At 38.8% G+C, this 27,748-nt stretch overlaps 7 protein-coding genes across 7 annotated transcripts; 5 read left to right on the top strand and 2 right to left on the bottom strand.

The window, feature by feature from the left end:
* Nucleotides 1-9: 9 nt before the first annotated feature.
* Nucleotides 10-12,239, bottom strand: LOC121632346 (uncharacterized protein C7orf50 homolog). The gene is made up of 6 exons (XM_041973760.1): nucleotides 12,147-12,239; nucleotides 11,661-11,800; nucleotides 11,444-11,548; nucleotides 1,749-1,972; nucleotides 1,206-1,287; nucleotides 10-879 (listed from the first exon to the last, which is right to left on the bottom strand). The coding sequence occupies exons 2-6, from the start codon at nucleotides 11,790-11,792 to the stop codon at nucleotides 700-702; spliced, it is 723 nt and encodes a 240-aa protein (XP_041829694.1). The 5' UTR covers nucleotides 11,793-11,800; nucleotides 12,147-12,239; the 3' UTR covers nucleotides 10-699.
* On the top strand, nucleotides 6,052-8,213 carry LOC121632342. The gene is made up of 2 exons (XM_041973752.1): nucleotides 6,052-6,409; nucleotides 6,864-8,213. The coding sequence occupies exons 1-2, from the start codon at nucleotides 6,380-6,382 to the stop codon at nucleotides 7,929-7,931; spliced, it is 1,098 nt and encodes a 365-aa protein (XP_041829686.1). The 5' UTR covers nucleotides 6,052-6,379; the 3' UTR covers nucleotides 7,932-8,213.
* On the top strand, nucleotides 9,256-11,578 carry LOC121632343 (G-protein coupled estrogen receptor 1-like). The gene is made up of 2 exons (XM_041973754.1): nucleotides 9,256-9,389; nucleotides 9,849-11,578. Exon 2 carries the CDS (start codon nucleotides 10,069-10,071, stop codon nucleotides 11,125-11,127), a length of 1,059 nt encoding a protein of 352 aa, XP_041829688.1. The 5' UTR covers nucleotides 9,256-9,389; nucleotides 9,849-10,068; the 3' UTR covers nucleotides 11,128-11,578.
* Nucleotides 12,240-12,653: 414 nt separating the features above from the next.
* c21h16orf91 (chromosome 21 C16orf91 homolog) lies at nucleotides 12,654-14,285 on the top strand. Its single transcript, XM_041973978.1, has 2 exons — nucleotides 12,654-12,842; nucleotides 13,798-14,285. Exons 1-2 carry the CDS (start codon nucleotides 12,751-12,753, stop codon nucleotides 14,126-14,128), a joined length of 423 nt encoding a protein of 140 aa, XP_041829912.1. The 5' UTR covers nucleotides 12,654-12,750; the 3' UTR covers nucleotides 14,129-14,285.
* Nucleotides 14,286-14,845: 560 nt separating this feature from the next.
* On the bottom strand, nucleotides 14,846-16,786 carry h3f3d (H3 histone, family 3D). Its single transcript, XM_041973979.1, has 4 exons — nucleotides 16,680-16,786; nucleotides 15,806-15,948; nucleotides 15,565-15,718; nucleotides 14,846-15,313 (listed from the first exon to the last, which is right to left on the bottom strand). The coding sequence occupies exons 2-4, from the start codon at nucleotides 15,931-15,933 to the stop codon at nucleotides 15,185-15,187; spliced, it is 411 nt and encodes a 136-aa protein (XP_041829913.1). The 5' UTR covers nucleotides 15,934-15,948; nucleotides 16,680-16,786; the 3' UTR covers nucleotides 14,846-15,184.
* A 1,025-nt stretch (nucleotides 16,787-17,811) lies between these two features.
* Nucleotides 17,812-19,764, top strand: c21h8orf33 (chromosome 21 C8orf33 homolog). Its single transcript, XM_041974039.1, has 5 exons — nucleotides 17,812-18,011; nucleotides 18,233-18,681; nucleotides 18,765-18,855; nucleotides 19,225-19,371; nucleotides 19,484-19,764. The coding sequence occupies exons 1-5, from the start codon at nucleotides 17,984-17,986 to the stop codon at nucleotides 19,699-19,701; spliced, it is 933 nt and encodes a 310-aa protein (XP_041829973.1). The 5' UTR covers nucleotides 17,812-17,983; the 3' UTR covers nucleotides 19,702-19,764.
* Nucleotides 19,765-21,443: 1,679 nt separating this feature from the next.
* anks3 (ankyrin repeat and sterile alpha motif domain containing 3) lies at nucleotides 21,444-27,383 on the top strand. The gene is made up of 16 exons (XM_041974031.1): nucleotides 21,444-22,049; nucleotides 22,391-22,581; nucleotides 22,657-22,855; nucleotides 23,095-23,216; nucleotides 23,307-23,388; nucleotides 23,598-23,715; nucleotides 23,808-23,939; nucleotides 25,038-25,160; nucleotides 25,235-25,350; nucleotides 25,439-25,603; nucleotides 25,727-25,851; nucleotides 25,954-26,095; nucleotides 26,207-26,480; nucleotides 26,568-26,639; nucleotides 26,722-26,813; nucleotides 26,890-27,383. Exons 2-15 carry the CDS (start codon nucleotides 22,415-22,417, stop codon nucleotides 26,802-26,804), a joined length of 1,920 nt encoding a protein of 639 aa, XP_041829965.1. The 5' UTR covers nucleotides 21,444-22,049; nucleotides 22,391-22,414; the 3' UTR covers nucleotides 26,805-26,813; nucleotides 26,890-27,383.
* The last annotated feature ends 365 nt before the right edge of the window (nucleotides 27,384-27,748 follow it).

Genomic DNA, 27,748 nt, shown 5'->3' with positions numbered 1-27,748 from the left:
ACTTTTATCCAGGTTACCAGTCTTAACCTACATAGAGGACTTTTGTTTAAATTGTGCCACCTGAGCTCAACTTTCCACCATCCACCTGACTGTGTGACCCCTGAGATTGATCTCAGCAGGCCATCTTAAAGACTCACTCATTCCATAAATGCTACACAATGAGCTTCAAGAGAAGACAAATTGTTCAAAGTTGTATCTTGAATGGATAATAATAAAAAAAAGTTATTCATGTCAGTAACTTCACTGATTATAGACCTTGGCGTGCACAAGCATGTCATGACTACAAACATTCCTGAGATTTAACTCTACAGTTTTCCACCTCACCTTGAGAAATTCACGTCTCTAAAATTATCTGTCCATTCTGACAACTTGGCATCAACTTGTAAATTCTTACCTATGTGAGATGGAAAAAGTAGTGAAACAAGTAACACTCAAGCTTAATACATAACTTGTATGAGTTTATATTGTTTCTGACAGTGGCATAAATGTACACAATACTGAAAACCTAAGGAACAAAAATTAAGTTTAATTAAAACATTTTAACCATACTGGGGATTTTGACAAAATTATATGGACCACTCAAAAGTTCTTTACAGAAAAACAAGTTTCGGTACAACCTCAATATCAGAGCTTTCTGTCAGTCTTCTTATCAGGAGTCTTTTTCTGGGTAATTTCATACTGTCCTTGAGTTGTCATGGCTCAGGAAAACAGCTGAATAACTTCTCTGGCTCTGTGCGCCCTCTGCTGAACAACTGTGTCCTCGGGTGTTTGTCCTGACTCTTCAACCAGGGTTAAGGCTTTCTGCACGGTCGTGTCCTTCGCACTTCCACGAAGCCCTTCCAGATACTTCAGCAGCACATAAAAATTTTCCTCTGAAACCTAAAAAGAGGAATAAGTTTTTTTAAAATTGGTTGTCTTAGAGTAAATCTACAAATTTTAGACAACCCTGTAGGAGTTATTCTTTTTAAAAGATAATACAGGTACTTGCAGTTTGTTGCACACAGAATGTGAAGTAGACGTCATACATAAGTTTGTTTAGCAGTCATATTGTACTTAAACTGGCAAAGGTTTTCCCCCTCTTTGTTAACTGATTAACAAATGCCCAAGTTGATGAAGTGAATTGGGGGGAAATAGCACCTCTTTGAGGTTAACAACTCCACTGAGAATTCCCACTGCCATCATGTGAAGGCAAAGGGTAATTTTACCTTTTCAGAGTCAAACATGTGCTGCAGTAGCCATGTCTGCCTGGTTTTCTGGAATTTCCACATTAACCGGTTTTCAGCCCAGCTGCAAAGACAAAAAGAGCGTGTTAAGAGCGTGGGCTGCAGTTAACTAGAGCCAAAACAAGGTGCTACATTTTTTTTTTTTTTTTTTTTTTTTTTTTTATAATGCTAAATCTGTTTCTATTGCCTTTTAAATGTCTGTTTTCCCAAGCATACCTAGCAACAATTTTCTCAGTCATAGAAAAGACAGGAAAAAAGCAATGAACACCATGACGAGGCAGCAGCTCTGGCTGAATTCACCTGCATAACAAACATCTTTCAAACAAAATGTGAAGTTTCTAACATAGTTTTCTGTTAAACATTTTGTACCAAACTACTAAATATGTGTTATATCAAGTATTACTGGCACAGAAAACAGGCATTAAGACAGCCTGAGTGTGTTTTTTTTTTACTACTGTTGTCTTAGTTTCCTAAATGTAATTATTTTGTTTCACTCATCCAGCAATAAACAATAGTGGTTCTTACCATCTGAGGTAATCCAAAGCCTGTTGAGATGCGGTGGGCTCAGATGCTTTAATTTTCTCAACTGTCTTTCCCTCAACATTGAGCCTGTTCTTTTCCTCCTTTTTCAAAATCTTCTTCATCTTCCTCTCCAGGACTCGCTTCTCTTCAGGGCTCAGTTCTTCTTCTTGGTCCCCTTCTTCCTCTGGATCATGTATCCTCTCTGGATAGCTGGATGGATCTGGGCTCTGTCAGAAGAAAAAAAAAAGTACTGAACAAAGTCAAAGCACTGTCAGAAGCCTCATATGTTTTGGGGAATTATCTTACAAGCTCTGCACACCTCTCTCTTTTCCACTTTAGCAGAAACTTTCAGGAGCAGCTGAGTTGTATGGGAAGCATCAAGGGACAGGCATTTTTAAGGTCTTTCCACAGATATTCTGTTGGGTTCACGTTCAAAACAGGGCAATAGATTTTAATTAATGATGAGGTGATGCGTAATGCTCTGTTTCTATCTTGTGAGTTGGGTCAGATATTTAAATTTTTTCATTACAGTATTGCCTTCATGTGGTCTGAGTGCCATTCAGGCACCTTATAGAAAAAAAAAGGGTAGCATATTATATGAATCACTTCTGTCTGGTCACTGCCATAATTACCTAATTGCTGAGGTGGTCAGTAAGTTCTCCGTCTGTACAGTTAAACTCTCATACATCTAATACATTCAGATTGCTGAGTTCCTACCTTACATTGATGATTAATTAATATGGATGGGCGGCCAGATCTAGGAAGACTGTAAGTGGTTCCACAGTCTTCATGAGTCTTAAAAGAGGGGTACAACTGTGCTCCTGGGCAATTTTAATGCAGCAAAAATCTTGTTGTATCCGTCCCCAGTTTTGTGCATTGACACAATCGCACCTCTCAGGTCTAAAGAAAGTTCTTTCCTTATCTTTCGACCTCATGGTTCGTTTTTCCACTCTGGCCCATACACCAGTTTAATGAAGTGCCCAAGCGCTGGAGTGTCATTTCTATCCTCTGATTGGCCGACCAGTTCATTGGTTTAAACCTTACAGCGGGGCGGGTGTTTAGCCAACAAGTTTGTATAGGTCGATCCAAATTTGCCTTTAAGAAGTGAGTTGTTTTACTAGCGGTACAAGACAACACAAGCTCTAGAATACGAAGCCAATATGTCCACACTTTACAGTTTACAGGCGACTAGTGCAGTAAATTGGTTTGCTCAGTTATTTAGATTAGATTAGTTAACGTGTCAATAGTGACAACCAAGACCAAAAAAAAAACTTTATAATTATTAATGATTGATATAGACATTTACTCTTAATTTCTATAATTGATTTTAATAAAGCATTATTAAATTCAATAGTCAACATAAGGTTTGGTGCTAAAGAAATTATTTATAAGGATGCTAAATGCACCGTGGGAGCCTACTTTTGTTTTTCAGGAAGGACATTAAGTCAATAACATGGCAAATGAACAGTCCAAAACTTAACTGTTAAATTTTAGAAAAAGAAAAAGTGAAAATATTCCACAGCAGTTGCTGAAGAAGGACATTTGACCCAAACTGATTAATCTGATCGATGACCCACATAATTCATACGACATGGCGACATAAAAGCCAGAGAAAGGGCAATTAAATAATTGTAAATGATGAAACGTCACTATTTTGTTCCTATTAAAAAAAAAAATGTCATTAGGCTTCTACTTTAGTTACTTTTTACACTTTTGGCCAACTGTCACCATGGCTCCTATAATTTAGTGTGTGACTGTAGAATATCGTTTGGGGGGGTAAAAAAAAAAAAAAAAAATTAAACAACAACAACAACAAAAAAAAAAACAGTCAACTGATCTATGTGATTTATGTTGTTTATTTAAGATTTGTTCATTTTAAGCATCACTCCAGATACTCATTCCAGAGTCCTGTGATTGCAAATGTTTCCCCAGATTCTCAAATGATAGCGAACTTACATAAGATAAAAATCTTACAAAAGGTTTTAGTAGCAAGTAAGCCAAAGGTAGAAGTTTTAGGTATGATACTGTTGCATATGCACTCATCTTAACTGCCCCACAGAGAATTTGTGTTGGTTAACAGTAGAAATGAACAATTTTGTAGTAAATGGCTGAAAAAAATACAGAAATTCACAAATACTGGTGATAATTACATTTTAGCAAGGCTATTTGAGGTCAAATCCTTGATTGCTTTGCTGGAAAGGCACACAGTGTCAGAAGATCAGGCTTTCATTGTGCTTGCAAAAAAAAAAAAAAAAAAAAAAAAAAAAACAGAGCACATTAGAAACAAAAGAAACAGTTATCTTTTGCCCAAGCTTGGATCTGTTAGAGAGAGCAGATAAACTGTATCCAAAAGGTCTGAGTAACAGTATCACCCTTAAAAGTTATTGCAAACAGCTTTTAAAGATGTAAACAGAAGCCATCTACTGGCTAAAACCGAGCATCTGTTACGAGCAGCAAGCTCCTGAGTGTCTCTGCCGGGAACAAGGAGGCAATAAAATGGCAGAGCATCATATGAAAACACATTTCTGTACCATAAAACTGATCAGACAAGACTGAACGATGTTGTTCCATATAAAATATACTATGAGTCACTTTACACCTTTTTCCCTGTTCAATTTCTGTCAGTTGTTGTTTTTGTTATCTTTAAATCATTGTACAACAAGAAAAAAGAATCTACAAAAGATAAACTGCCATTGTCTCGACATTGTATAGGTTTAAAAAAAAAAAACCCCACATTGATCAGAAGTTTGAATTTTAGGCCAGAATAAGTACATTTTCTATGAGCAGTGGAATCATTTTTAAGAGACATTGTATACTTTTCCTAATATTTACTCAGGTGTGTTAAAGATATTCGAGTCAATGTTTATCACCATGTAGTGCTAACAAAGATGCAAATTGTTCAAGTCAAACTGCACAGAAACACTTTGTAATCATACATTTCCCTTTTCCAACATGTCTGATTCAAATCAAAAGTCACTAACAGACTTTTGCAGAGCTGGATGATCTGAGCTATTCACGGGTTTCGGAGATGGGAAACACAACATGCAATGAAATGTGATACACAGGCATTAAAGGGGTAGTGTACCCAAAAATGTGTTTTTTGAACTGTAAACACCACAGTAGTACTTAATTGTGACGAAAACTACATAAGCTGTTGATAAAATGAGTATTTTTTCTATTTATTTTAAAAATGGGATTTTGTGGGTAAAAAATGGCTCATAATGCCCTCTACAGGGGTGGCATAGAAAACCACACCCAACATCACATAAGAAGGGATGTGAACCTCTATGGTATAGATTTGCTAGTTTCAGACTTCTATTCTTTCACAGAGTTTCTGATTAAAATCTTCCTGCAATGGGATGAATTTCTGCTTTTGAGGGGTGTAAAAGTAACACCGGACTTTATTCTTTACCTGCTGATCCTCATTTGGCGACAGACAACATCTCAAATCATAGCAGCGACAACTTGCACCACTTCCTGCAGCTACCACAACCTGCGCTAACAGCTCAGACTGATATGGTTCAGGACCACCTTGTTCTTGTGTAGAGATTCAGGAGGGGAAAGGTCTTCCACCTCAAAGACTGCTCTGTGGCGTAGGTGCTTTGTGCATCTCGCTTTGCACCTTGCCAGTGAGCTGAGCTGCTGTCTGTCAATCATTTCTGCCTGTGTCTCCAGACCAGCACACTCCAAAAACACTCCAAAAACCTGATTCTGATTAGTCATTGTGAAGCAGTGTGCAGAAAGCTGAGGGGGAAAAATGACTCAGTCTATTTATATATGAGCCTGAAACATAGAGTAGGAAACACTGCATGCAGTCTAACTCACTAACACAATAGTTTAAAAAAAACAAAAAACCCTACCACGTTTTACTTTGTGTATTTAGATGGCAGTTTCCTATCAAGATTATTGTGCTCCTGAGTAGTGATTACTATGAAACAATGCACAGAGAAAAGTAAATGCAATATTTAGATTTGGATCACTTCCTGCAGCACAGCAGCTCAGAGGGACGTTTCCTGTATTGACATCCGTGCAAGGTCAAGTCACGTATTTATAGTGAGTTGTTGATTGCGACAACCTTATGATCTGCATTTGAAGTACTCGCTCTAGTAAAAAATAGCATCTGCTGACGTGATGTCTAATGTCTGACCACAAAAAAAAAAATAAAATAAATTGCAGAGAAATAATAATAATAATAATAATAATATTTAGTCATTTATAATCTGCCCATATATCAGCAGAAGACTGATGCTTTGCAGAGGACTCATAAAAACGTACCCTGAGGAAAACCGTTGAACATAATTAAAGTTGCCTCCCTGCAGGAGACTTTAACCACAGTATAACATAAAGACTGTTTTCTTGAAATTACTCTGGGGAAGTTAAACACAGGACACAGTATACTCTCTGACTTAACGGACCTCAGTCACAGTGATGAAAAGAGGGGGGAAGAAGGACAAAAAAAAGGAAGGGAGGAAGCGAGTTCGATCACATGGCACTTGAAGTCATTCTGAAAGTATGCTACCGGGGTCCTGCCCACAGAAATCTAAAAAGCTTCACTGTGAACAGTCGCATCCATGCAAAGAGCATCATTTTCAGAACCTTGAATAGATTAGCAGCGTCTAGCTGGTGGATACAAAATGGACGAGTCGGTGATGAAAGAAAAAATGGTAAGTGGAAACATGTGTTGTTACTGAGCAGACGGCTCCTCAAAGGCGAGCAGCAAAAACCTCACCACCATGGATGAGATCTTTACCAAATATGCTGGAGAAAGTATTGGGCAGATCTAGCCAGCAGTATATTTATATTTTTATATGGAAGATGAGGGACTTTCACTTAAACTTTATACTCAGCGGTGACATCATCTAAGAAGGAACTCCGCTGCAAGAGTCTGTTCCTGTTTAAAACCTGTTTGTTGATTTATAGGCTGAACAATGATTTAAACAAATTAAAAACAGCTTACAGGGATGATTTTCTCTTTTTGTTTATGCAACAAAGCAACAATAGTTTGAAGAGGGTATATTTCTATTCATCTCCCAGTGGGAGGAAAGTCTTGGTAGACAGTGGTGATTGATGCTGGAGAGGTAAAAATGTCATCTGTGATTATTTTGTTTTTGTTTCCAGACAAATCAAACCACAAACTCCACTCAGAGGACCACCATACAATCATTTTTCATCCCAACGACAATCAGCTCCACCACTGTTGACATTTCCATCTCAGGCAGCACCAATTTCTCTGTATTAGAGAGAATTGCAGCCAATGACATATCCTCCAGAGCTAACTACGTCTACAGTTTCTTCACTGGCCTGGGCTTCCTCGCAGGCTGCTTCCTGCTCTACAGCTTTATTCAGACCTACAGGGCCCACAGACGACTGGCATGGCTCGACTGCCTCATCTGGGTTTTTTGCGGGTTCCAGCTGCTGCTCTTGTTCCTCTCTCTCCACATTGTGGCGTACAGACCTCACTACCTGAAAACCACGGCTTTGGGTTGTGCTGCCCTCTCTTTTAGCATCAACACAGCCTCGTTGTGTGGCTTGTTTGTCTTGGTGCTTATGGCGTATATTCTCTCCCTTGATCCCCCATCTCATGCCCTGCTGAGGAAGCCTGGGGTCTGCACAGCGGTAGTGATCCTGTCTTCTACGCTCATCTCTCTGCTGCTAGCTGGACTTCGTGGATCCAGAAATGGTCTCCAGGAAGTGGAGGATTGTGTTATTGATCCAGCCCATGCCGGTGTTTCATATGCAGCTGCTAGACTGTGTATGTCATTTCTGATTCCCTACATCCTACAACTAGGACTTCTGATATGTGGCTGCATCCGTCAGTGGAAGTCTAAAGGACGTTTCCTGTCTGGCTCTGAGGAGGGCCCAATGTTCCTGACGGTCAACGTATTTATGTTTTTCTGCCTGCTCTTTTACGGCATAGTGCAGGTGAGAGGAGCCCACCTCGCAAAGAACATGGTCCTGAACCCACGGGAGCAAGCCTTTCTGAGCATTTCAGAGTGTGTGCTCTTTTCAGGGAGCAGCATCAGCCTGGTGCTGGTCCTGTTCATGCACAGACCATGCCGAGAAAGTCTCCACGGAGTGTTGAGGCAGCTGAGGGACTGCTGTCAAAACCCAGGAGGCGCACAGCCCAACAGAAACATCATAGCTCCACACATTGAGATCACAGACACTCTGCAGGACATTGAGTAATAAGAGGAGAAGAGCTTTATGTCAAAGACAGAACTGAAAGCTCATATATTAGACAAACTGGATTTCAGTTTTTATTATTTTATTCTTAAAAAGTACCCTTTCTGTAACTGATGCTGTAAATGTTTCTAAGATGGGCATTTTATTTTCTCTGGTGACTGAAAAGTTGCAAAGCTGTGTCTGATTTTTTTTTTTTATATATAATAAAATGTGTAAAGTTTTGCCACAATATGATTCATGTTTATATAGTTGTTGTAAATTTTGAATAAAAAACTGGAACTTACAGTTGGTATTATGCCACTCTGTTGGAAAACACCTAATTTTCACCAAGACCATTTAGACAAATGCCAGGAAAAACTCCCAGAATGCAATAAACGGAACATTTAGTTGGTTTTAGTTTTTGCCAACAGTGTCAACGGTCGTCATGTTAAGTTCCCAAAGCTGTCAACGAACCAGAAGACCAAAACTAGAACAAAAGCTAAGGAAATTTGCGTTTGGCTTTATATTTCCCCCCTTTAATGATACCAGTTGGTGTTATTTTACATCAGTGGGATATCTGATTAGTCACTTTACGGTAAGGTACAATGTGTAGTGGTCATGCATTTATGAGCAACAAAACTAAACGTGGGTAAACACACATTTCCTTACTTACTAAGTTTACATGAGTAAACTTTCTAGCTCTTTAAGAAAGAAAAACAGAACAAAAGATGGGCCCCAATTCTAGGAATAACTGACAAATGTTGATGGCATATTGCCACAGTGGAAACAGACTGACACCAAAACAGTGAACGAGTGACCAGCAGGGGATAATTTGCATAGCATGTTGGTATCACATTAAAAGGTCAAAACTAGTCATGTTTAAACCAAAAGCAAGAGTTGAACTCGGGGATCCAACTATTTAAAAAAAAAAACTTATGTGGCAATTGATGCTAAATGTGATGCGTACTAGCTTTAATGCAGCGTGCAGAGGTTTCTTTAAAAAAGAAGAAAAGCGGTTACAGTTTTGTATAGAGGAAAGATTATCTGAGACCATCCTCATTTGTCCTTCATCTTGTTTTGTATAAACATGCCATCAGTCAGTCATTACTAAAAGCACAACTCCCATATTTACATATTTTAACATCATACAACTATAATCCTGTTAACGCATTTTAATGCAAAAGCCCAAGCTCTGCTTTATTTCCGAACTTTAAACAATTACATCAGTAACTAAAAGAAGCTCATATTAAATTCATAGTAGATATTCAATACGACCACTTTGTGGTGAATAAACTGCAGAGACACTTATTAACTTTCAAGTCAAGCCTAAATGATGTAACTTATGTGAACACCTGCATCGTGTGTTGTGGTGCACAACAATGCTTCGCTAGGTATTCCTGCACATCCTTGTACAGCCTTTTACAGTCACTCCAGCAAGGCAGGGAGGACTATCCTGACTGCATACGCTGCACAGACATAAAGGTAAGGTGAGGCTAACTGTTTAACACAAATAACTAAGTTGTATAGCTTCTATAGATGGGTGACTAGTAGTTGTTGACAAAAACAATACCGTGTTCGTGAGCAGATTTTTCTTTTTAGTAGTGCAACAATAAAGAAAAAGGATCAAGTAAGAAATCGGTAGTAACGGGCAACATAAAATGCAAATTGGACAATGACACGTGGGGTGGAAATTCTCTCTTGATCTGAAGTCTGAAAATATTTAATTCATAACTTAATTACACATATTTTCAACTGAAACAACTACAGCCAAACTTTAAGTAGTTTAAAATGGAACTGGTTACCATTAAAATAAATACAAGATATTAACATATAGTTCCAGATTAATTCATATACTCTGTTATGTAAAAATTATTTTGATGTATTGCTATTGTATTGTCTTGAAAACAAACTTAACTTTCTTTACTCTTGATTTTTTTCTAGACTAAAGAGCCTGAATCACATTTTTGATCTCTAAGAAAAAGTCACGGTTCAAGAAAAGGAGACAGAAGACACCAGAAACTACACATAAAACTCTGAAAATAAAAGCAATGACAAGCTAGTGAAAGTTTTTACAGCTGAATAAAAAGGTGTAATATGGACACAACCATTTATCTGGGCTATAATCATCACAGAGTATAACCTCACAGTGCAAACCAACAACATGCAGGTTGCCATCTCTGATTTTCTGCAGGCTGCCTCACAGAACAGTCAGCATTATATTGTCAGCGTCTTTCTCTCTGGCCTCTACACCATAATCCTGTTTCCAGTCGGCCTCATCGGGAATATCCTAATCCTTGTGGTTAACCTGGACCACAGGGGCCACTTGACAGCACCAGACCTCTACTTTGTGAACCTGGCTGTGGCTGACCTCGCTCTGGTAGCCGACTCTCTAATCGAAGTGTTCAACCTGAAAAAGGGCTACTATGACAATGCTGGCCTTTGCACTTTCATGAACCTTTTCCAGCAGGCCAACATGTACAGCAGTGTCTTCTTCCTGACTTGGATAAGCTTTGACCGCTTTGTTGCACTGACCAGCTCAATCGGCCGCAGTATGTCACGGGCCCGCCTCAGCTGCTGCCTCATCTGGGTGTCCTCAACCTTGCTTACCCTTCTCCCTTTTGCTGTAGCTCAAGTGGAACACGCAGGAGAAGTCCACTTCTGCTTTGCTAATGTAACACAGATTCAGTGGTTGGAGGTGATGCTGGGATTCTTGCTGCCCTTCTGCATCCTGGGCAATAGTTACTGGAGAATAGCACGTGTGCTCCAACGCAGCCAGAGGGAGCATGACAGGCCACAGCAAAGGTTTTACATGCAAAGAGCCCTGCGAATGATCTCAGCAGCCGTGCTAGTCTTTTTCCTCTGCTGGCTCCCAGAAAACGTTTTCATAAGTGTCCACCTCCTTAGAAGTGACAAAGACAATAACACACTTTGGCAGGACTACCCTTTGACAGGCCATGCTGTCAGGTTGGCAGCTTTCTCTAAGAGCTGCCTAAACCCACTCATCTACGGCTTTCTCGGGCAGACTTTTCGGAAAAAATTTAGGCTTTTCTTCCAGATAAAGCGCAGATGGTCCAAGATGCAAGCTTCAGGAAAATTTGTCTGTGTACCACCTGCACAGACATGCTTACACAAAACAAGTGAAACACCAAGCAATTCCTCAAGATTCAACATTCTCCCACAAACTGTTATACACTCTCCAGAGGGGGACATACAAGCATGAACTGAGATTAAAGGCATATAAAAGACACTTCTCTCTAATGGACAATGTGAAACCAAGGCCTTCAAGTACTGTAAAAACTGAGTATCAATTACTTTTCAAATGAATTTCTTTTATTTCTGGTATGAAAATCAAACTCGGCTTTCTTCATTTACTAAAATAATAACATACTTCATAAATAAATCAATTAATTATGTTAATAAATACTGTCTTCAATACACTGTATTTCAAGTACCTTGACTCCTTCCACGTAAATAAAATGACTACTTTAACATCATAGCAACAAACAGGACACATTTTCAGTAGCTTATGTCCTTACCTTCGTTTGCTCTGTTTGTTGTTTGCTATCTGCAGGTTTCTTTTTGTGTTTCTTGTCTTTTTTCCATTTTTTATCGCCCTTTGTAGTTGTCGCTATAGAAGGCTTCTGTAAATTAAACAAAAAAATAAAAAAAAAATGTAATTAGGGGGGAAAAAAAGCATTAAGAAAGAAGAACATTTTACTGTTTGCTATTTTTCCTCTCTTTTTCTCCTCTCACCTCTACTTTCATGTGCTTCCTTTTCTTTTTTAATTTAATTTCCATTATTTCTTCTACAGGAATTGGACTCTCGATTGAGCTCAGCTTCTTCCTTTTAGGAAGATTTGATTCAGATTTCACAGACTTCTTCATCGCCTTACCTTGGGAAAGAAAGATGTGTAACAAAACATACGCGTTCAGAAAGCCATATTGTATTAATTTATGACGGACTGAAAACATCCTTGCAGACAAATTCTTCATTTACAATAAGAATTTTTAAATATACTAAACCCTGATAATTAACAAACACGAAAAACATAAATATATGACTAAATGGACATCTGATCCCATTTTTTCTGATTTAAGTTAACGTACAGCACATGGGTATCCCTGATTTTGTCCTCACTCTTTTTAGCCGTCATATTAAAAATGGCCGTTCCACTAAAACAAACAACTTTTGCTACAATTTCTTTGAAAGAAAAAAACAAGAAAAAACCCTTAACTTACTTAAGTACAAAGAAAACGTGCAAGCCTCCAGAAGCAAAGCACGAGTTCTCAACTAGGAAGTACAGTGGTCACGTTAAACGTGATTGGACAAAAAGCTGGCGTGTGTTGTGATTGGTGAACGGTTTTAAAGCGTTAGTGTGAAATTATTAAACTTTTTGTACTTTCCCCCTAAGTTTTGCAGGGAGGTCATATTGACGCGAAGAAAAAAAATATAGGGTTTATTCGGAAATGTGGGAAGTCTGAAAATCTCTTAAATACATTACTATGTTTGGATAACTTGTAAAAGCTTAAAGATTAAATTGTAAATCAAAATTAAACTAAAAATTTATTGAAGTAATTTTAAGTGACACGTTAAACGCAACTTAAAAATTCAGTCCATGGGCAGTATTGTAAATAGTATTTTATTGAGTTAAAAACAACATATGTAACATTAAACAAAGCGGAAAAACACGCTGTATCCTACACATCTTGTCGGAACGGTCGAAATAAAGTCCCACATTTACACCGGAAGGGATTCAAAGTTGCACAACGATACGTTACATGAGCGAGGAGTAGGTTCACTTTTACCTAACATTGCGTCAAGTAAGATGCCCATTTTCCCAAGATGTCTTCAGCAATAGGAAGACTATTCAGTGGTCTGACACGAGTGGCTTTCAGTCGAGGAATATCTAAAAACAACATTTCAATTATCTTGAGGTGAGTCGAAATTTGTAAGGAGCTAAACGAAAGGGTTGACTTTAATGGTGCCCATGGCTCAATGACAGTGTAATAATTTTATACAGATGATATACGTTGGTCCACCGACGTTAACCTTATGCCTTTTTTTATTACTCTTACTTTGATTATTTAAATTAAGATTACAGTAGCCAGCCATACTGAAGATTGCTGTTATAGCTGACTGTTAATTGAAATCATCATGATTTGTCTCTAGATTGCATCACTGTGTTATCATCCTTTAGGAATTACAGCAATAAATAAGATTAGTGTTAAATAAATAAATAAATAAATAACCCAAAGCTTCATGTTAGAATTTCTTTAAGCTATGTTTCTCATATAATTCACAGGTTATTTAAAGTCTGATAATGCTTATATCACATATGACATTTCACCTCTCATTAAAAGATTTAGATTCATATTAACATCTTGTTAAAGTCAAGCATTCTTAAATGAGTGAAATGTAAAGTAACCAGATCACACCCTAAAATCTTTTGACAAACTGTTGTAGAGACTGGTAAGATCTGACCAATGTATACTGATGCTGTTCTGGTGTCCTTAAGCTTTACGAAGACACTTTATGTTAGTTTTCTCTTCACTCATTCTTTCCACAGAAATTATATCTGTTTAAAAGTTGATCTTTCATACTGAACATTCCCAATGCAAATGACCTAAAATTGCATGACAGTTTTGACAAACAAACAGATGAACTACCCAGCACCTTTGCTTAAAGTTATTATTTTACAAATTATTGGTTACATTATAAAATAACTTTAATAAAACAAGTTATGTATATATACAATACTTGTATTCCACTTTACAGCTTTGGATGAGCAATATGTTTTTTTCCCTTCCTACAATGAACTGACTAGTTTCAAATGAATTACTCAACTGAAGTCCATCTATCTCAAAATGACCTTTTGATTTTTACCGACAGGCTTAACAGTACGCGTTCTCTAGCTGTGAGCTCTCATTTGTCAGCCAGATCAAATACTCCCAAAGAAGATGAAGAGGTGAACAGTGAGCCCATCAAGTTCTCCACCAGTATGGCCAGTCACAAGACCTGGAAAGTGGATCGCTCAATGGGGAGCCATTATGAGCGACCTTTGTGGAAGGTACTCCCCATAAGCTTGGTTTGCACTGCCTTCCTGTTGTGGTGTGTGCTGAGAGAAGAGACAGACATTGATGCACAGTTGGAGAAGCAGCTGTTTGAGCAATTACCTGGTTTGATTTCAGATGAAGAGCTGGATAAAATTCAAGAGAAATAATGCAGCACGTGTAATTTTGGTATTTATTTTTGAAACATGACTTTGTTTTTGACACTGTAGTAATGACACCATCCATTGCTTTAAAGAAAAAGATTGTAGGCCATGTATTATTTTTAGTCTAGATCAATATGGATTAAAATGCCTTTGTTCAATTAAATCTTAAATGAGTACCTTTTTTATATTGAATACAATGCATTGCATGTCTTTGGACATTCTTAACAACCCATCCCAAATTAAACAATTTGGTCCACTGCGAATGTTAAATGTCCAGACTTCTTCTGAGGGTCAACTTGCAGCAGTGAGCCATATACAAATTAACCATGCTGCTATCATTTGACATCGTGCCATGTCTACCACACTCCATTCATGCATAGAATCAAATACTGCGTTCCACCTAAAACGTTCACTAAAATTTTGATTGTAGCTAGCTTAGTTGCTGATGTGCCATAAGACAAAATCTAGAAGTGCTCTGTCAAACATGGGGATATGGAGCCACCTTATAGAATGGTTGCATGGAAAACACAAACCACATGAAATAACCCATATGAGAATACCAAACAAGTTTGTGAAAGTGAATTCTGATCCAAATCCTGCCTTGTTGCTACAAGGGGTAACCCTTTTTCTTGGTAAGAGTTACCCCTGATTGAATTCTTAAAATGTTTATGGCTCCCTTTAAAAAGACCCATAAATTCCATCTAGTCAATACAAGAGTCAAACTGAGGTAGCGGAAAGTTTATTTACAGCACAACAGGAAATCCTATGACATGCAAACACAGGATTTAGAAAAAAAAAAAAAAAAAAGTACAGACTAAAATATTTGCCAACCTGAGAAAGGAATGGAATATTTCAGCATTTACAGGTATGAAGTTCTAGTCTACAATGAACAGGACATTTAAAGAGATCATACAACATGAAAAAATTAAGTACAAAAAAAACATACCCAAAACTACAAATATGTGGCACTCATGCTGGTAATAGTTCAAGATTTACAAAACAAAACCCTGGTCACTCCTACCCACCCCACCCCACTAAAAAGTTAAAACCCAAAGTGATCATTTATGCCCTCTCTCCTCTGATTCGCCTGGCCAGCTGGATGTCCTTTGGCATGATGGTAACCCTCTTTGCATGAATGGCGCACAGGTTGGTGTCTTCAAACAGTCCAACCAAGTATGCCTCGCTGGCTTCCTACATTTAGAAAAATAAATGGGTGGGGGTGGTGGGTTCCTCCAATTACACATTTTGATACAAGCAACTTTTGACATATCCATTTTGCATTCACCGCCCTATACATCAATTTACAGCTCAAACCAAAAGGACAAGAAAGAAGTTTGTGAGCAGCTGTAAATGAGTTAGGTTTATAATACTGCTTTGCTATAAAATATTAAGCAGCTCTACTGTACACACAAAGTCCAAAACCAAATCCTGAGACACCTCACCTGGAGAGCACCAATTGCTGCACTCTGGAAACGCAGATCTGTCTTGAAATCCTGAGCTATTTCTCTTACAAGACGCTGGAAAGGCAATTTCCTGATCAGCAGCTCAGTGGACTTCTGGTATCGACGAATCTCTCGCAGAGCAACAGTACCTGGCCTGCAAAGGGAAATGATAAACTGTGTTTACACACACACACACACACAATACAACAACTGCAACGCTAAATTGTTCATTCAAGCTTACCTGTATCTGTGGGGCTTCTTCACTCCACCAGTGGATGGCGCACTTTTCCTGGCTGCTTTGGTTGCCAGCTGCTTCCTAGGCGCCTTTCCTCCAGTGGATTTACGAGCAGTCTGCTTGGTACGAGCCATTTCTCACCTGCAAGTCTGAAAAAAAACGCATGCATAAAAATAGCATTAAATAATGTCTAATAATTCTCGCAAATCACAATCTGCAACACCTAAAGGAACCAAACAAAGCTAATTAGTGCGCTCAGGCTGACGATGACACATACGGGTCGCCTCTTCCTTTTTGAAAAAAAACATAAATCCGCTTAACACTGTCGTTTTTGCGTATGACCAAAATTGTAAACAAATTAAGCGACAACGTCTCACATGGAGGTAGTTTAGCTTCCCGTAAATCGATTTTCCCTTAAAAGATTCTCGGATTAAATCCAGCATGTCATTCCTGTTTTAAATCTACGTAAAGCCCAGCCACCATTAAGCTTCAGAGGACACACACGTTTCTTTGCTGTCTGGCAAAGAAATTAAACGTTAGCATGAACGGTTGCAAAATGGCGCCAGCTAGCTACCACCGAAGCTAACATGAGTATGAAGACACCGTAGTCAAACAAAACATACATGCTGAAACTACACAAGATAATGGCCCAATCGAACGACATTTTATCAGTCTTCCTGTTAAAAAAATAAACCTAATCGTGAACACTTGAGTTGTAGCTTATGATTATGGCGCGCGCGCCGTTTTGTTGTCCATTGTTAAAGCTAGTTCCTGTGCATTTCAACGTTATCAACCACACCAAGTCAAGTCATACCATTTTACTGATGATCATTAACACTGAATATATAAAACTACGAAGGGGAAAAAATATTTGCGCTACCGTTCTTGTTTGTTTTCCCGGTGTCACGTCGTATCCTTGTCTCTTGTCGTCTCTCAGCGTTATCGGTGAATCGCAGGAGGCGGTATTTATAAGCTGAACGGACCTCAACACTACGTCCCACCTTCAGACGTTCAGGATTGGCTAGGGCCAAGACCACTGAAGGAATTTGATTGGTGGAAAAACAAACGAGGATCATTACTTCTGCATATTAAGTTAAACGAATTTAGAAATAGTACTTTATTTCAAGCAAAGTGTAGATATGATTTATTTTTCTTTCTTCCAATGAAACACATAATAGTGCTTTATATTAACTTTGTACACGAAGTTCTTCCTGCGGTGTTAGGATCGATCAAATTATTAAAGGTGCTCGCCGACCTTTCTGTATCTTTATAAAACAAGATGAAAATATGTTGGCCAGCAGAACAAAGATAGTTTTTAATAAACATGATCGACTTATTAAGAAGACATTTAAAATGCATCTATTGATCACACACGAAAGGGAATAAATAAACACAACTCTTCTATTTCCAATCCAGTTTGAGATTTCTTAATGAAATAAACGATGGGATTTAGCAAATTCTAAGATGTCACATCTTACCATAATTCTTTACTTGATTTAACCTAAGTACTCATGTGGTTCTGGGATCTTGTCAAAGATAATACAAAAAGTCGAGGCACGGTTTTTCTGATCCTTTGTGGATGTCTTTTTTCTTTTTTTCTTTTTTCTTTTTTAAAAAAAAGGAGGGAAGCGAAGCGGATTTAGTCAGGAGCCCGCCCACACAAAAAGCTTCCAAGGAATAATTCCTTATCATACTCAAAATAGCCATATCAAAATAGTTACATGTTCTTTAACGCTCACGTGTTTTGTATTCATAGGTACAATACATGTCAATTATTTAATAGCTGTACATTTTTTCCACACCGCTCGTCTTGGTTTTTCTAAAAGGACACACAGGAAAACACAATCTAAGATACCTGTTTTCTTAATAAAATACAAAATAATCTAATCAAATTTAACAAAAACAAATGGACAAACGTACATATGTGTTAGTTTGATAGCTCAACTAACTGTATCACATAAATTCAATAAAGTGGAACGATAGGTTGTTGGGGAAGTATTATTAGACGGGCCCATTCTGGTGTGACACTGTCTACGGTTTCTGGAAACAGAATTCTTTTTCTGAACAGAATTATTAACTGTCTCCGCGTGCTCTGTTGAGCATGTTTGATCCAGATGTGTCGAGCTTAATGATTTGGTTGAACAAGCAGGTTTCCGCCGAAATCCTGCGACACTGGAGGAAAGCATGACCGAGCAAAGGTTGCTGTTTATAGGTACATGGTGATACGATTATATTTCTTACGAACCAGCTCGTACTTTGAGTTGATCATAAGAAAGAAACTTAATTAAATCCGAACTCTTTTTTTTCTTAATTTCATAATTAATATTGTATTAAAACAACTTTTTGTTCCCATAAAACTAAGCCTTCATTAAGAGATGCGAATCTAAACGATTTATTTTTACCTGTTGTCTGTGTGTCCTGTTTATTCTACAGACATTGAAGCGGAATCAAAAAGCCCCTCAGCTTTTGAAGGTGGTGCCAAGAAACCCCTTTGGACTCACAGTGACAATTCTTTTAGATTTGACTTCTCTTCTGACAGCTTCTCAGTGCCTCGGGAGAAAGCATCTCCATCTGACTGGACTGAGGCAGCAACAAGCCAGATATCATTCACTGGGCAGAGCTCTGCTTTTGCGTTCAACTTTCAGATCCCTACTACCACACCTGCAGAGGACATGGATACAACAGAAACACCGGACACTTGTTCATCACGTAGTCAACAGTGTGTCCAGGAGGAAGAAGCTTCCCTTGCGCTAGAGGTTATTGCTCCACCTGAACCGTCAGAGCAATCCAAGACTAAGAAGAAGAAGAAATCTGGAAAGAAGAAACCTGAGTCTGAGACGCAGCAAAAGCCAGCTGAGGGTAGTCAGGGAGAAAAACAGCTGGTCAGTGTGGATTTTCCTTTTTAAAAGTAACCAGGGATGATTTCATTTGATATTTCATGGTTGAATGTGGCGCTGTCTTTCAGACTGTAGAAGAGCAGCTGAACAGGCAGCTGGACTGGTGTATTGAGCAGCTGGAACTAGGACTGAAGACCCAGAAGGGAACACCAAAACAGAGTTAGTGTGATTTTTTTAAATTTATCTATTCATTCATTTCCCCCTAGAATCATGCACAGGCCCAGGTGTCCAGTGAACTCAGTTATTTAGTATTTTATCCCTGAAAAAGATAGAGGTCAGCCATCATTTAAAACAAACATAATCATGTGTGCATTGTTTATGGTGTTTTTATCTTTTAAATTCTGGACATCGTGCTACTTTGTAGGAGAAATGAGGTGGTCTTTTACATGTTACTGCCAAGGGCCCCTTGTTTCACAATCTGTCCATTTCATAACTCATGGTTGGTAGTCTGATCAGACCTAAATGTTCTATATGTAAGATGTAATCACCTTAAATTGATTTAAGGTTTAACTGGTTTTGTTCCTGCAGAGGAGGAGGCCTCACGTTCTCTGAAGACTCTGCGCAGTTCCAAAGCTCCTCTGGCCAAGAAGAGGCAGGTGATGAGAGCCATGACTGGAGACTACAGGAAAAAAATGGAAGATGAGAAGAGCAAGCAGTTCAAACTCATTCAGAGTGGTGAGTGGATTGTTGCAGCAGGGTGATTTAAATTGTAACGACTGCTTATGGGGAAAAAAGGGGGAGTGTGGTGGAAGTTATCTTAATTGACAAGTTTCTCTATTCCTGACAGAGATTGCATCAGCTCAGGTCAAAGTTGTTTCTGATTCCCCAAAGAAGTCAATTTTCCACCGGAGAGCTGAAGTCAAAACCCAGCCACCAGCCACAGAAGGAAACCTGCAGGAAACCAAAGCTCAGGATAACACAAAGCCAAAACTACAGACTCATGAACAGACATCAGATTTTGTCTTTGTTCCATCAAAGGAGGAGTTTTGCTTCAATTTCTTTTGATCTGACTTGAAAGAAAACTTGTCAAAAAGCTCTAAGCTGGGAATAAATATCACTTCCTCTGCATCAGCAGACATACTGTACTTGTGATAGATATATCTATAAGCCTTTCATATATATATATATATATATATATATATATATATATATATATATATATATATATATATATATATATATATACACACACACACACACACACAGTGTTGGGATTGTTATCATATAGTATACAGTCATGGATGAAATTATTGGCACCCCTGGAATTTTTCCACAAAATACACAAATACTCCCAGGAATTGTTGCAATTACAAATGTTTTTGGTTCAATTGTGTTTATTTCCTTCATATGCATTGGAAAAACACAAAAAAGCTGAAGAGAAAAGCCAAGATTAACAAAATTCTACACAAAACTCAAAAAATGGGATGGACAAAATTGTTGGCACCCTCAACTCAATATTTGGTTGCACACCCTTTGGAAGAAATAACTGAAAGTAATCTCTTCCTATAACCATCAACAAGTTTCTTGCACCTCTCAGATGGAATTTTGGACCACTCTTCTTTAACAAACTGCTCCAGGTCTCTCAGATTTGAAGGGTGCCTTCTTGCGACAGCAATTTTGAGGTCTCTCCATAGGTGTTCAATGGGATTCAGATCCGGACTCATTGATGGCCACTGCAGAACTCTCCAGTGCTTTGTTTTTAGCCATTTCTTTGTGCTATTTGAGGTATGTTTTGGGTCATTGTCCTGCTGGAACACCCATGACCTCTGACGCAGACCCAGTTGTCTGACACTAGGCCCTACATTGCGACCCAAAACATTTTGATAGTCTTCAGATTTCATGACTCCTTGCACACTCTCAAGGCACCCAGTGCCAGAGGCAGCAAAACAACCCCAAAACATCATTGATCCTCCACCATGTTTGACTGTAGGCACTGTGTTCTTTTCTTTGTAGGCTTCATTCTTTTTTCTGTCAACAGTAGAATGATATGCTTTTCCAAAAAGCTCTACCTTAGTCTCGTCTGTCCACAAAACATTCTCCCAGAAGGATTGAGGCTTACTCAGGTACATTTTTGCAAACTCCATTCTGGCTTTTTTATGTCTCTTAGTCAGCAGCGGGGTTCTCCTTGGTCTTCTGCCATAGCGCTTCTTCTCATTCAGATGACGACGTATGGTCCGAGCTGAAACTTCTATACCCAGAGTCTGCAAAACAGCTTGAACTTGTGTGGATGTTGACTGAGGATATTTATCCACCATTCGAACTATCCTGCGTTGCATCCTTTCGTCAATTTTTCTTTTCCGTCCCCGTCCAGGGAGATTAGCCACAGTTCCATGGGTTATGAACTTCTTGATTATATTACGCACAGTCGACAAAGGAACTTTAAGATCTCTGGAGATGGTCTTGTATCCTTGAGATTGTTTATATTTTTCGACAATTTTGCTTCTTAAATCCTCATGCACTTCTTTGCGCTTCTTTCTCTTCTCCATGTTTGGTGTGTGACACATATGCACACAACACAAAGGTTAAGTCAACTTTTATACCTTCTAACTGGTGTCAGGTGTGATTTCTATATTACCAGCACCTGGTAAGTGCCACAGTTGAGTTTAAACAAGCATCACCTAATTGAAATAAAATTATTTACCCCCGTTATAAGATGGCGCCAACAATTTTGTCCATCCCATTTTTTGGATTTTGTGTAAAATTTTGTCAATTTTGGCTTTTCTCTTCAGCTTTTTTGTTTTTCCAATGCACATGAAGGAAATAAACACAATTAAACCAAAAACATTTGTAATTGCAACAATTCCTGGGAGTATTTGTGTATTTTGTGGAAAAATTCCAGGGGTGCCAATAATTTCATCCATGACTGTACATGAGATAGACCCAAATATCCAAGATATTTTGACATGTCCGAACCAGAAGGGCCCAGGTTTAATGATAAACATAGATAGGTTCATCATTAAACAACTAAACCTTATTCAAATAAAATTATGAATATGTACAGCAGCACTTTACCCAAAAGTAATATGCAACCATTACTGGCCAACATTCAATCACATCTACAGGTTCTCAGCATCCTTATTTTAAGGAATCTATAGTGACAATTATTAAAGTATCCAATATTACAGAAAAACAAACATTTTAATAAAAACTATGCATAAGGTTATTATTTGTACACAAACATTCTCCACTCTTCCTTTTTGAACCTTTGATGAGCTTGAAAACTCCTGCCTTGTCACCTGGAAATTTCCCACTATTCCACAGGAAAGGGAGGGGTGTGCTTCAGCACGAACACAATTGACTGTGACACACAAAACACGAAAAGTTTGGGCTGCTGTTGAAATAATCTGTTGATTGTAAGTCTTTAAATTGTTACAAATATCTGCATAATGAAATGTTAGTTTACATGTACTATGTTTTATGAATTCGTTAAAGTTTATTTCGTGCTCTACAAGTATTGTGTTATTTATAGCGTTATGGTGAACAGATGTGGGCTCGCTAAGCTAACTAGCTTAAAGAGGAAAGTTGGGAATTAGCTTGGATATGTCAACAATACCAGTGCAAGGTTAATAAGTAATTGTTCTTTAGCATTGCTTTCTTCTTAGAAATGTCTGTTTAATATTCAGTTGTTCTAATCGTCTTGTTATCAGCAATGTTGTGTAGTTTAGAGCATTTTATGAAGTTAATTTGCTTTCAGGTGCGCGGGGGGGAGAGTACAAACATGTCTGAGTTAAGCGATGAGGCCAGCGAATCGGAGCAGCTGGGTGCCAGCCTCTCCGTTTGGCTGGGGGACTCCCTGCTAAGACCGGAGGAGCTGAATGTCCCTCTGGACCTCCACACAGCCTGCTCCATCGGCCAGTACGACGTGGTGGCTAAGTGCATCAAAAAGTGTGTAACAAGCAACCTCATCATTAAACGTCCTCAAGCTCTCCAGAAATTACATTTATGACTCACTGTTTTTAGGCGTGAGGTGAACCTGGATGGAAAGAACATTGGAGGATGGACCCCGCTAATGTATGCAGCTTACATTGGCCATGACAACATTACAAATCTCCTGCTGGAGGCCGGTGTGAATGTAAATGCTACCACTCCTAGAGGACTTACTCCCCTGATGCTGGCAGCAAGCTGTGGCAATGAAAGTATTGCATATTTTCTGCTTCAGGTACAAAATGTCCCTCTTATAATTCATAGCAAGAAGTGTCAGGGAGTAGAAATACAATGTTATTGTTAAACGTGAGAGCACGTTTTTGCTGCTGTGAATTGAATGGGTAACTGATAAAGGTAGAGCGGTAGGCTTTAGTTAAACTTTTGCACCTTTGTTCTTAAAATGTAAACATTAAACAAATTTTTGAGTGAAAATTTCACCAACCCTAAATCATTTTCTTTCTCTTGACCCACAAGCAAGGGGCTGAGCTGGAGCTGAAGGATTCTCGAGGCTGGACAGCTTTATTCCACTGTACAAGCACAGGCCACCAGCAGATGGTCAAGTTCCTGTTGGATAACAATGCTGATGCCAATGTTAAGTCAGTGTCATCGTTTATCTTGTTACAGAGAAAAGCCAACAAAAATATTGTTTTGTTTTTTCCTTTTTAAACACTTTTGCTCACCCACAGGGAACCAGGGTCTGGCTTCACTCCCCTGATGGAGGCTGCTGCTTGTGGACATGAAATCATTGTTCAGTACCTGCTTGATCATGTAAGTAAATTACTGACTATGATGTGTTTTCTTTTGCTGGTACAAGACTGCGGATTCCTGGCTAGTCTAAACCACGCTGCTTGCCAATCTCCTGCTCTGTTTCTCCAAACTTCCTGCTCATCTTTCATGTGTTTAAGTAGGTAGGTTATGTGTAAGGTAAGAGATAATTAAAATGACTCACATGCCATTTTTTTTAAATTAATTTACAGAAAGTTAAAGTTGATGATCGCAACACTAAAGGAGAAACTGCACGTGCCCTTGCCATACTGTATGGTTATACTAAAATTGTTAGCCTCATTGACTCACGTTCTCCCAGAATGAAATCAGGTACTTGCTTTAAATATAACAGCGTACCACTTAGTCCTTTCCTTGTTTTTTCTTTTCTAATGATTTTTTAATTACATATTACAACTATTTAGGACACTTTGATGACCTGAGCTCCTCGGAGGACTCTGATAGCGCACCACAGAGGCTTCGCCCGAGCCGAAGCATCCACGATGGGCCTCAAGCCATCGCCAAGTTCCGAGGTGGAGGGACCAGCAAACTGTGTGGTAGGTCATACATACTGAAGATTTGTTACAAGTAGGAATGCACCATACAAATACCAGTATCAGGTGTTGTTCAAATACTATGTACGTGCACTCGTATTTGGAATTCAATAAAGGGTTCTGATACTACAGAACCCAATACGAATGTCAACAAACTAGGGCTGTTCAAACGTAACGTGTTAATGTAAAGAGATTAATCTGTGGAAATATGTTTTTTTCATTTTTGTGAATGCATAAACAACAATAATAACTCATGCTATTCTAAGTCTGAATTTGGCATTATCTCAATGGCAGAAGGTTATTTTAGGTATGCAGGTGCTTTGTCACTGTGGTGCCCCCATTCCATCTCCATCTCCACTTTATATATATATAGCACTTTAAAATCAACACAGTTGAAGTCCTTTACTCCAGAGTAAAATCAATAAGAAATGAGCAATTCCACCCCAAAAAAAAACTTCATCCAAATTATTTATGAAGTTTCTGATAGTTTTCAAGCCCATATTTAAAATTTTTATCACCAAGTGGCCTGTTGCTATTTAAAAAAAATCTAAATTGGCATATCGGTGAGAGAAGTTGATCTAAATATGTAGGGGCTTTGTCACTCCAAAACCACTTAATGTCCCTTATTTATTAAGATTCTGGCTGTTTTTAAGCCTTACGTTTAGAGGATGGCTGCAGGATGACCCATATGATATAACACACAATTAACCATTTAGTTATCACATCTGGTATTCTAGTCCACGTTCCTTACCCGTGCACTGTAATGGGATTTCTTAGTGCTTATATTGGTACTTGGTATCGGAAAGTACTCAAATGTATGCACTTGTGCTCATGTTGAAAAAAATTGGCATCGGGGCATCCCTAGTTTTACAAAAGTTGGCACTTGAAGTGAAAAAGTCATACATGAAAAGATTATGTTTCTAAAAGGAAATCAGTTCATAGAGCATTTTCCATGTTGTGTTACTGTTGATTTAATCTCAGAAAATGACAAAAACTTCAGTAAATGCTGTCTGCAAGTGAACAGACAGCTTTATTCTAAGCAAAATATTGCCTCACTGGTATGCACTGGATAGAGATTGAGTGTAATTTTTGTCCTAACAGAGCCTCAGGCTGTGCTGCCAGGATACATGTTTCGTAAAATCGGTGACCAGTGTGATGGCATCTGCAATCGTGATGTGACGTCGCCAATTAATGAGCTAGATGGCCAGAGTCACAGCAGCAGAGGTGAGGGACACCCTGTTATCACGGGAAGTACTGCAGGTTTCGATAAATGTTGATATTTTTTAATATCTTTGCAGATGACAGTCCATTTTTTGACAATGACATGCCCACCATGAGGAGCAGCAGTAGCAGTAGTGAGGGCCCGCCTCCTGTAGTTGGACACAACTGGGAAGGTTTTGTGGAGTGCAGCGAGGTGAACGCTATAGACTGTTCTTAAGATGCACTTTTTATATTTATTTTTCTCCTACTTAGTGACAAATAATTTTACCTTTCACCATCAGGACTCTGATCAGGGTAAAAAGAGCTGTTCTAGCAGAGTAAATAAGGGTCATCACTCAAAAGGCAAAAATCGGCATGGAACTAATGATGGTGCTCGCAGCAGTGGAACAAGAAACTGTAGCAAATACACATCTGTTCGTACCCCACCTTCTTATACCGGTCCAAAGGCATGTCTTTGTTTACTTACTTATATATTTTTTTCTGTTTTTGTAGTTTGCCTCACTTTAAGATCGTGTTCATTCAGGTTTTAGTTAACTCTGGCTTTGGTCTAATATCTGTTACCCCTGCAGGATCTGGCAGAGTTCTTGGAACAAATTGGTTTCTCTAAATACCTCCCATTACTTGAAGAACAAGACATTGACCTACGGATATTTCTTACCCTGACAGAGAACGATCTGAAAGAAATAGGGATCACGTAAGAGACATAAGACTTTTTTTTTATTTTTTATTTTTTATCCGAGAATACCCAGTTACAGTATTTGTATTTTTATGCAGTGTACAATCTGTTGTTATCCAGACTATTTGGGCCTAAACGGAAGATGACATCAGCCATTGCAAGGTGGCACAGCGGCGCTCGACCACCCAGTGAAGCTTTGGAACAAGCTTATGCTGATCAGCTTGAGGCTGAGATGCAAGAGATGGCCATACAGCTACACAAGGTAACTGTGAGGCAAACACTCACTGTTCACATTTATGCCGAAAAATGAAAACTTTTTTACCTCCTTTTTTTTTTTTTTTTATTTTATTTAAATCAAACTCCACTTGTGTAGCACTGTGAGGAGGTAGAAAGCCTGCAGAGCCAGGTGTCTCAGGAGAAGGAGCTGCGTACAGTGATGGAGGGATGCCTGATGGAGGACAAAATGGCTTGGAAGAGGGTTCATGCTGAGCTGGTGGAGAACCACCGGCTGGCCCAGGACATGAACACCACGCTGGTTAAGGCAAGGACATGTCGAGCTGAACTGTTTTCCCGTCTGACTTCAGACGGAAACAGCAGTTTGTACACTTGTTTGGAAGATAAAGTAAAAAGTGACACTGGTGGTAAAGGTGAGCTATGTGGCAGTGGATGAAATCTTTACACTTTGAATTGTAATTAAAAAAGAAAAAGGTAAGGGATTTGGCTTTTTGTTGTAGCTGCAGAGGCACTGACATGTTCCAGTGTTGTAGAGCTGATAAAGAAGCTGGATTCTTATGAAGAGGAACTTGGTGAGTAGTTATAATAATCTGAGACCAAAGTATTGTTTTTTCAGTGACTGCAGTCTCAAGGCGATGTGTTTTGTCATCACAGCAGAGACTCTACAAACCATTCTTCAGAGTCTGAGGCGACTGAGTGCCCCTGAAAAAGTCTCAGACAGCTGGGAACGGCCTTAAGCTTTTTAGGTGACTACAGTCTCTCACTTTATTGTCTCATCTGGTGTTACAGCAATGAACATAACCTGCCTCTCATACTTTAAAGGAGACTCCTGCCGATATTTGACGGAGGGTGATCTAACCACCCTGAACAATCTCAGCGAAATGGGAGGAGGCCAAATACAAGGCCGACCCTGCCCAAGCAAAGCGGCGCAGCAAGAAGGGCAGACCTGAGGCTTGTCTGTGATTGGCTGATCGACCAGAGCTCGCCAGATGAGGACAAGGGCAATGCAGCTGCTGCAGGAAAACGACAAGCAGGCAGGAAGGGCACCTGACCCCTCATGCTTGTGCTGGTGTATGCAGGACTCCTGAAGTTGAGCTGTGCAATGTTGCACAGAGAAGAAGAGGATGGACTGAGTGGATCAGAGGCTGTAATACTGTCATATGTCTACAAAACTGTACTCTCTCCCAGTGGGAAATGTGGTGAAAGTTATGAACAGCCTGATACAACTCTAAAATGTTCTGCATAGTTATCATTTCAAGGAAATTTCATTTGTGTGTTGTTGCGAAGTGAAAACGATGTCCTGCTGAATGCTTTTTTTTTTTTTTAAATATATTTGTATGAGCAGTCACTTAATTATAAAGACTAAGATTTCAGAATCAGAATCAGAAATCAGAAAGGTTTTTTTATTGCCATATGAGTGAACAGGTTCACATCATTAGGAAAATGCTGCGGTACTTGGTGCAGACATAAAAACAATATAAGTTTAAGCATGCAATAAATATAAAATAAAAATTTTAAAAACAAAATAAAGTCTCTACACTTTAACACAAAATTACAAAATATACAGGATGGGTATGGAGTTAGAGCATAATCCAGAAGGGAGTATGCTAAAGTGACAGTAAAGTAACTTTAGTATGTTTGTCTCTTTTTGCATGAAGCACAGGTCCTGTGACTGAGACAG

This window comes from Melanotaenia boesemani, chromosome 21 (genome assembly GCF_017639745.1).
Source record: "Melanotaenia boesemani isolate fMelBoe1 chromosome 21, fMelBoe1.pri, whole genome shotgun sequence".
Lineage (NCBI taxonomy): Eukaryota > Metazoa > Chordata > Actinopteri > Atheriniformes > Melanotaeniidae > Melanotaenia > Melanotaenia boesemani.
This window is presented reverse-complemented; position numbering and strand designations above follow the sequence as displayed.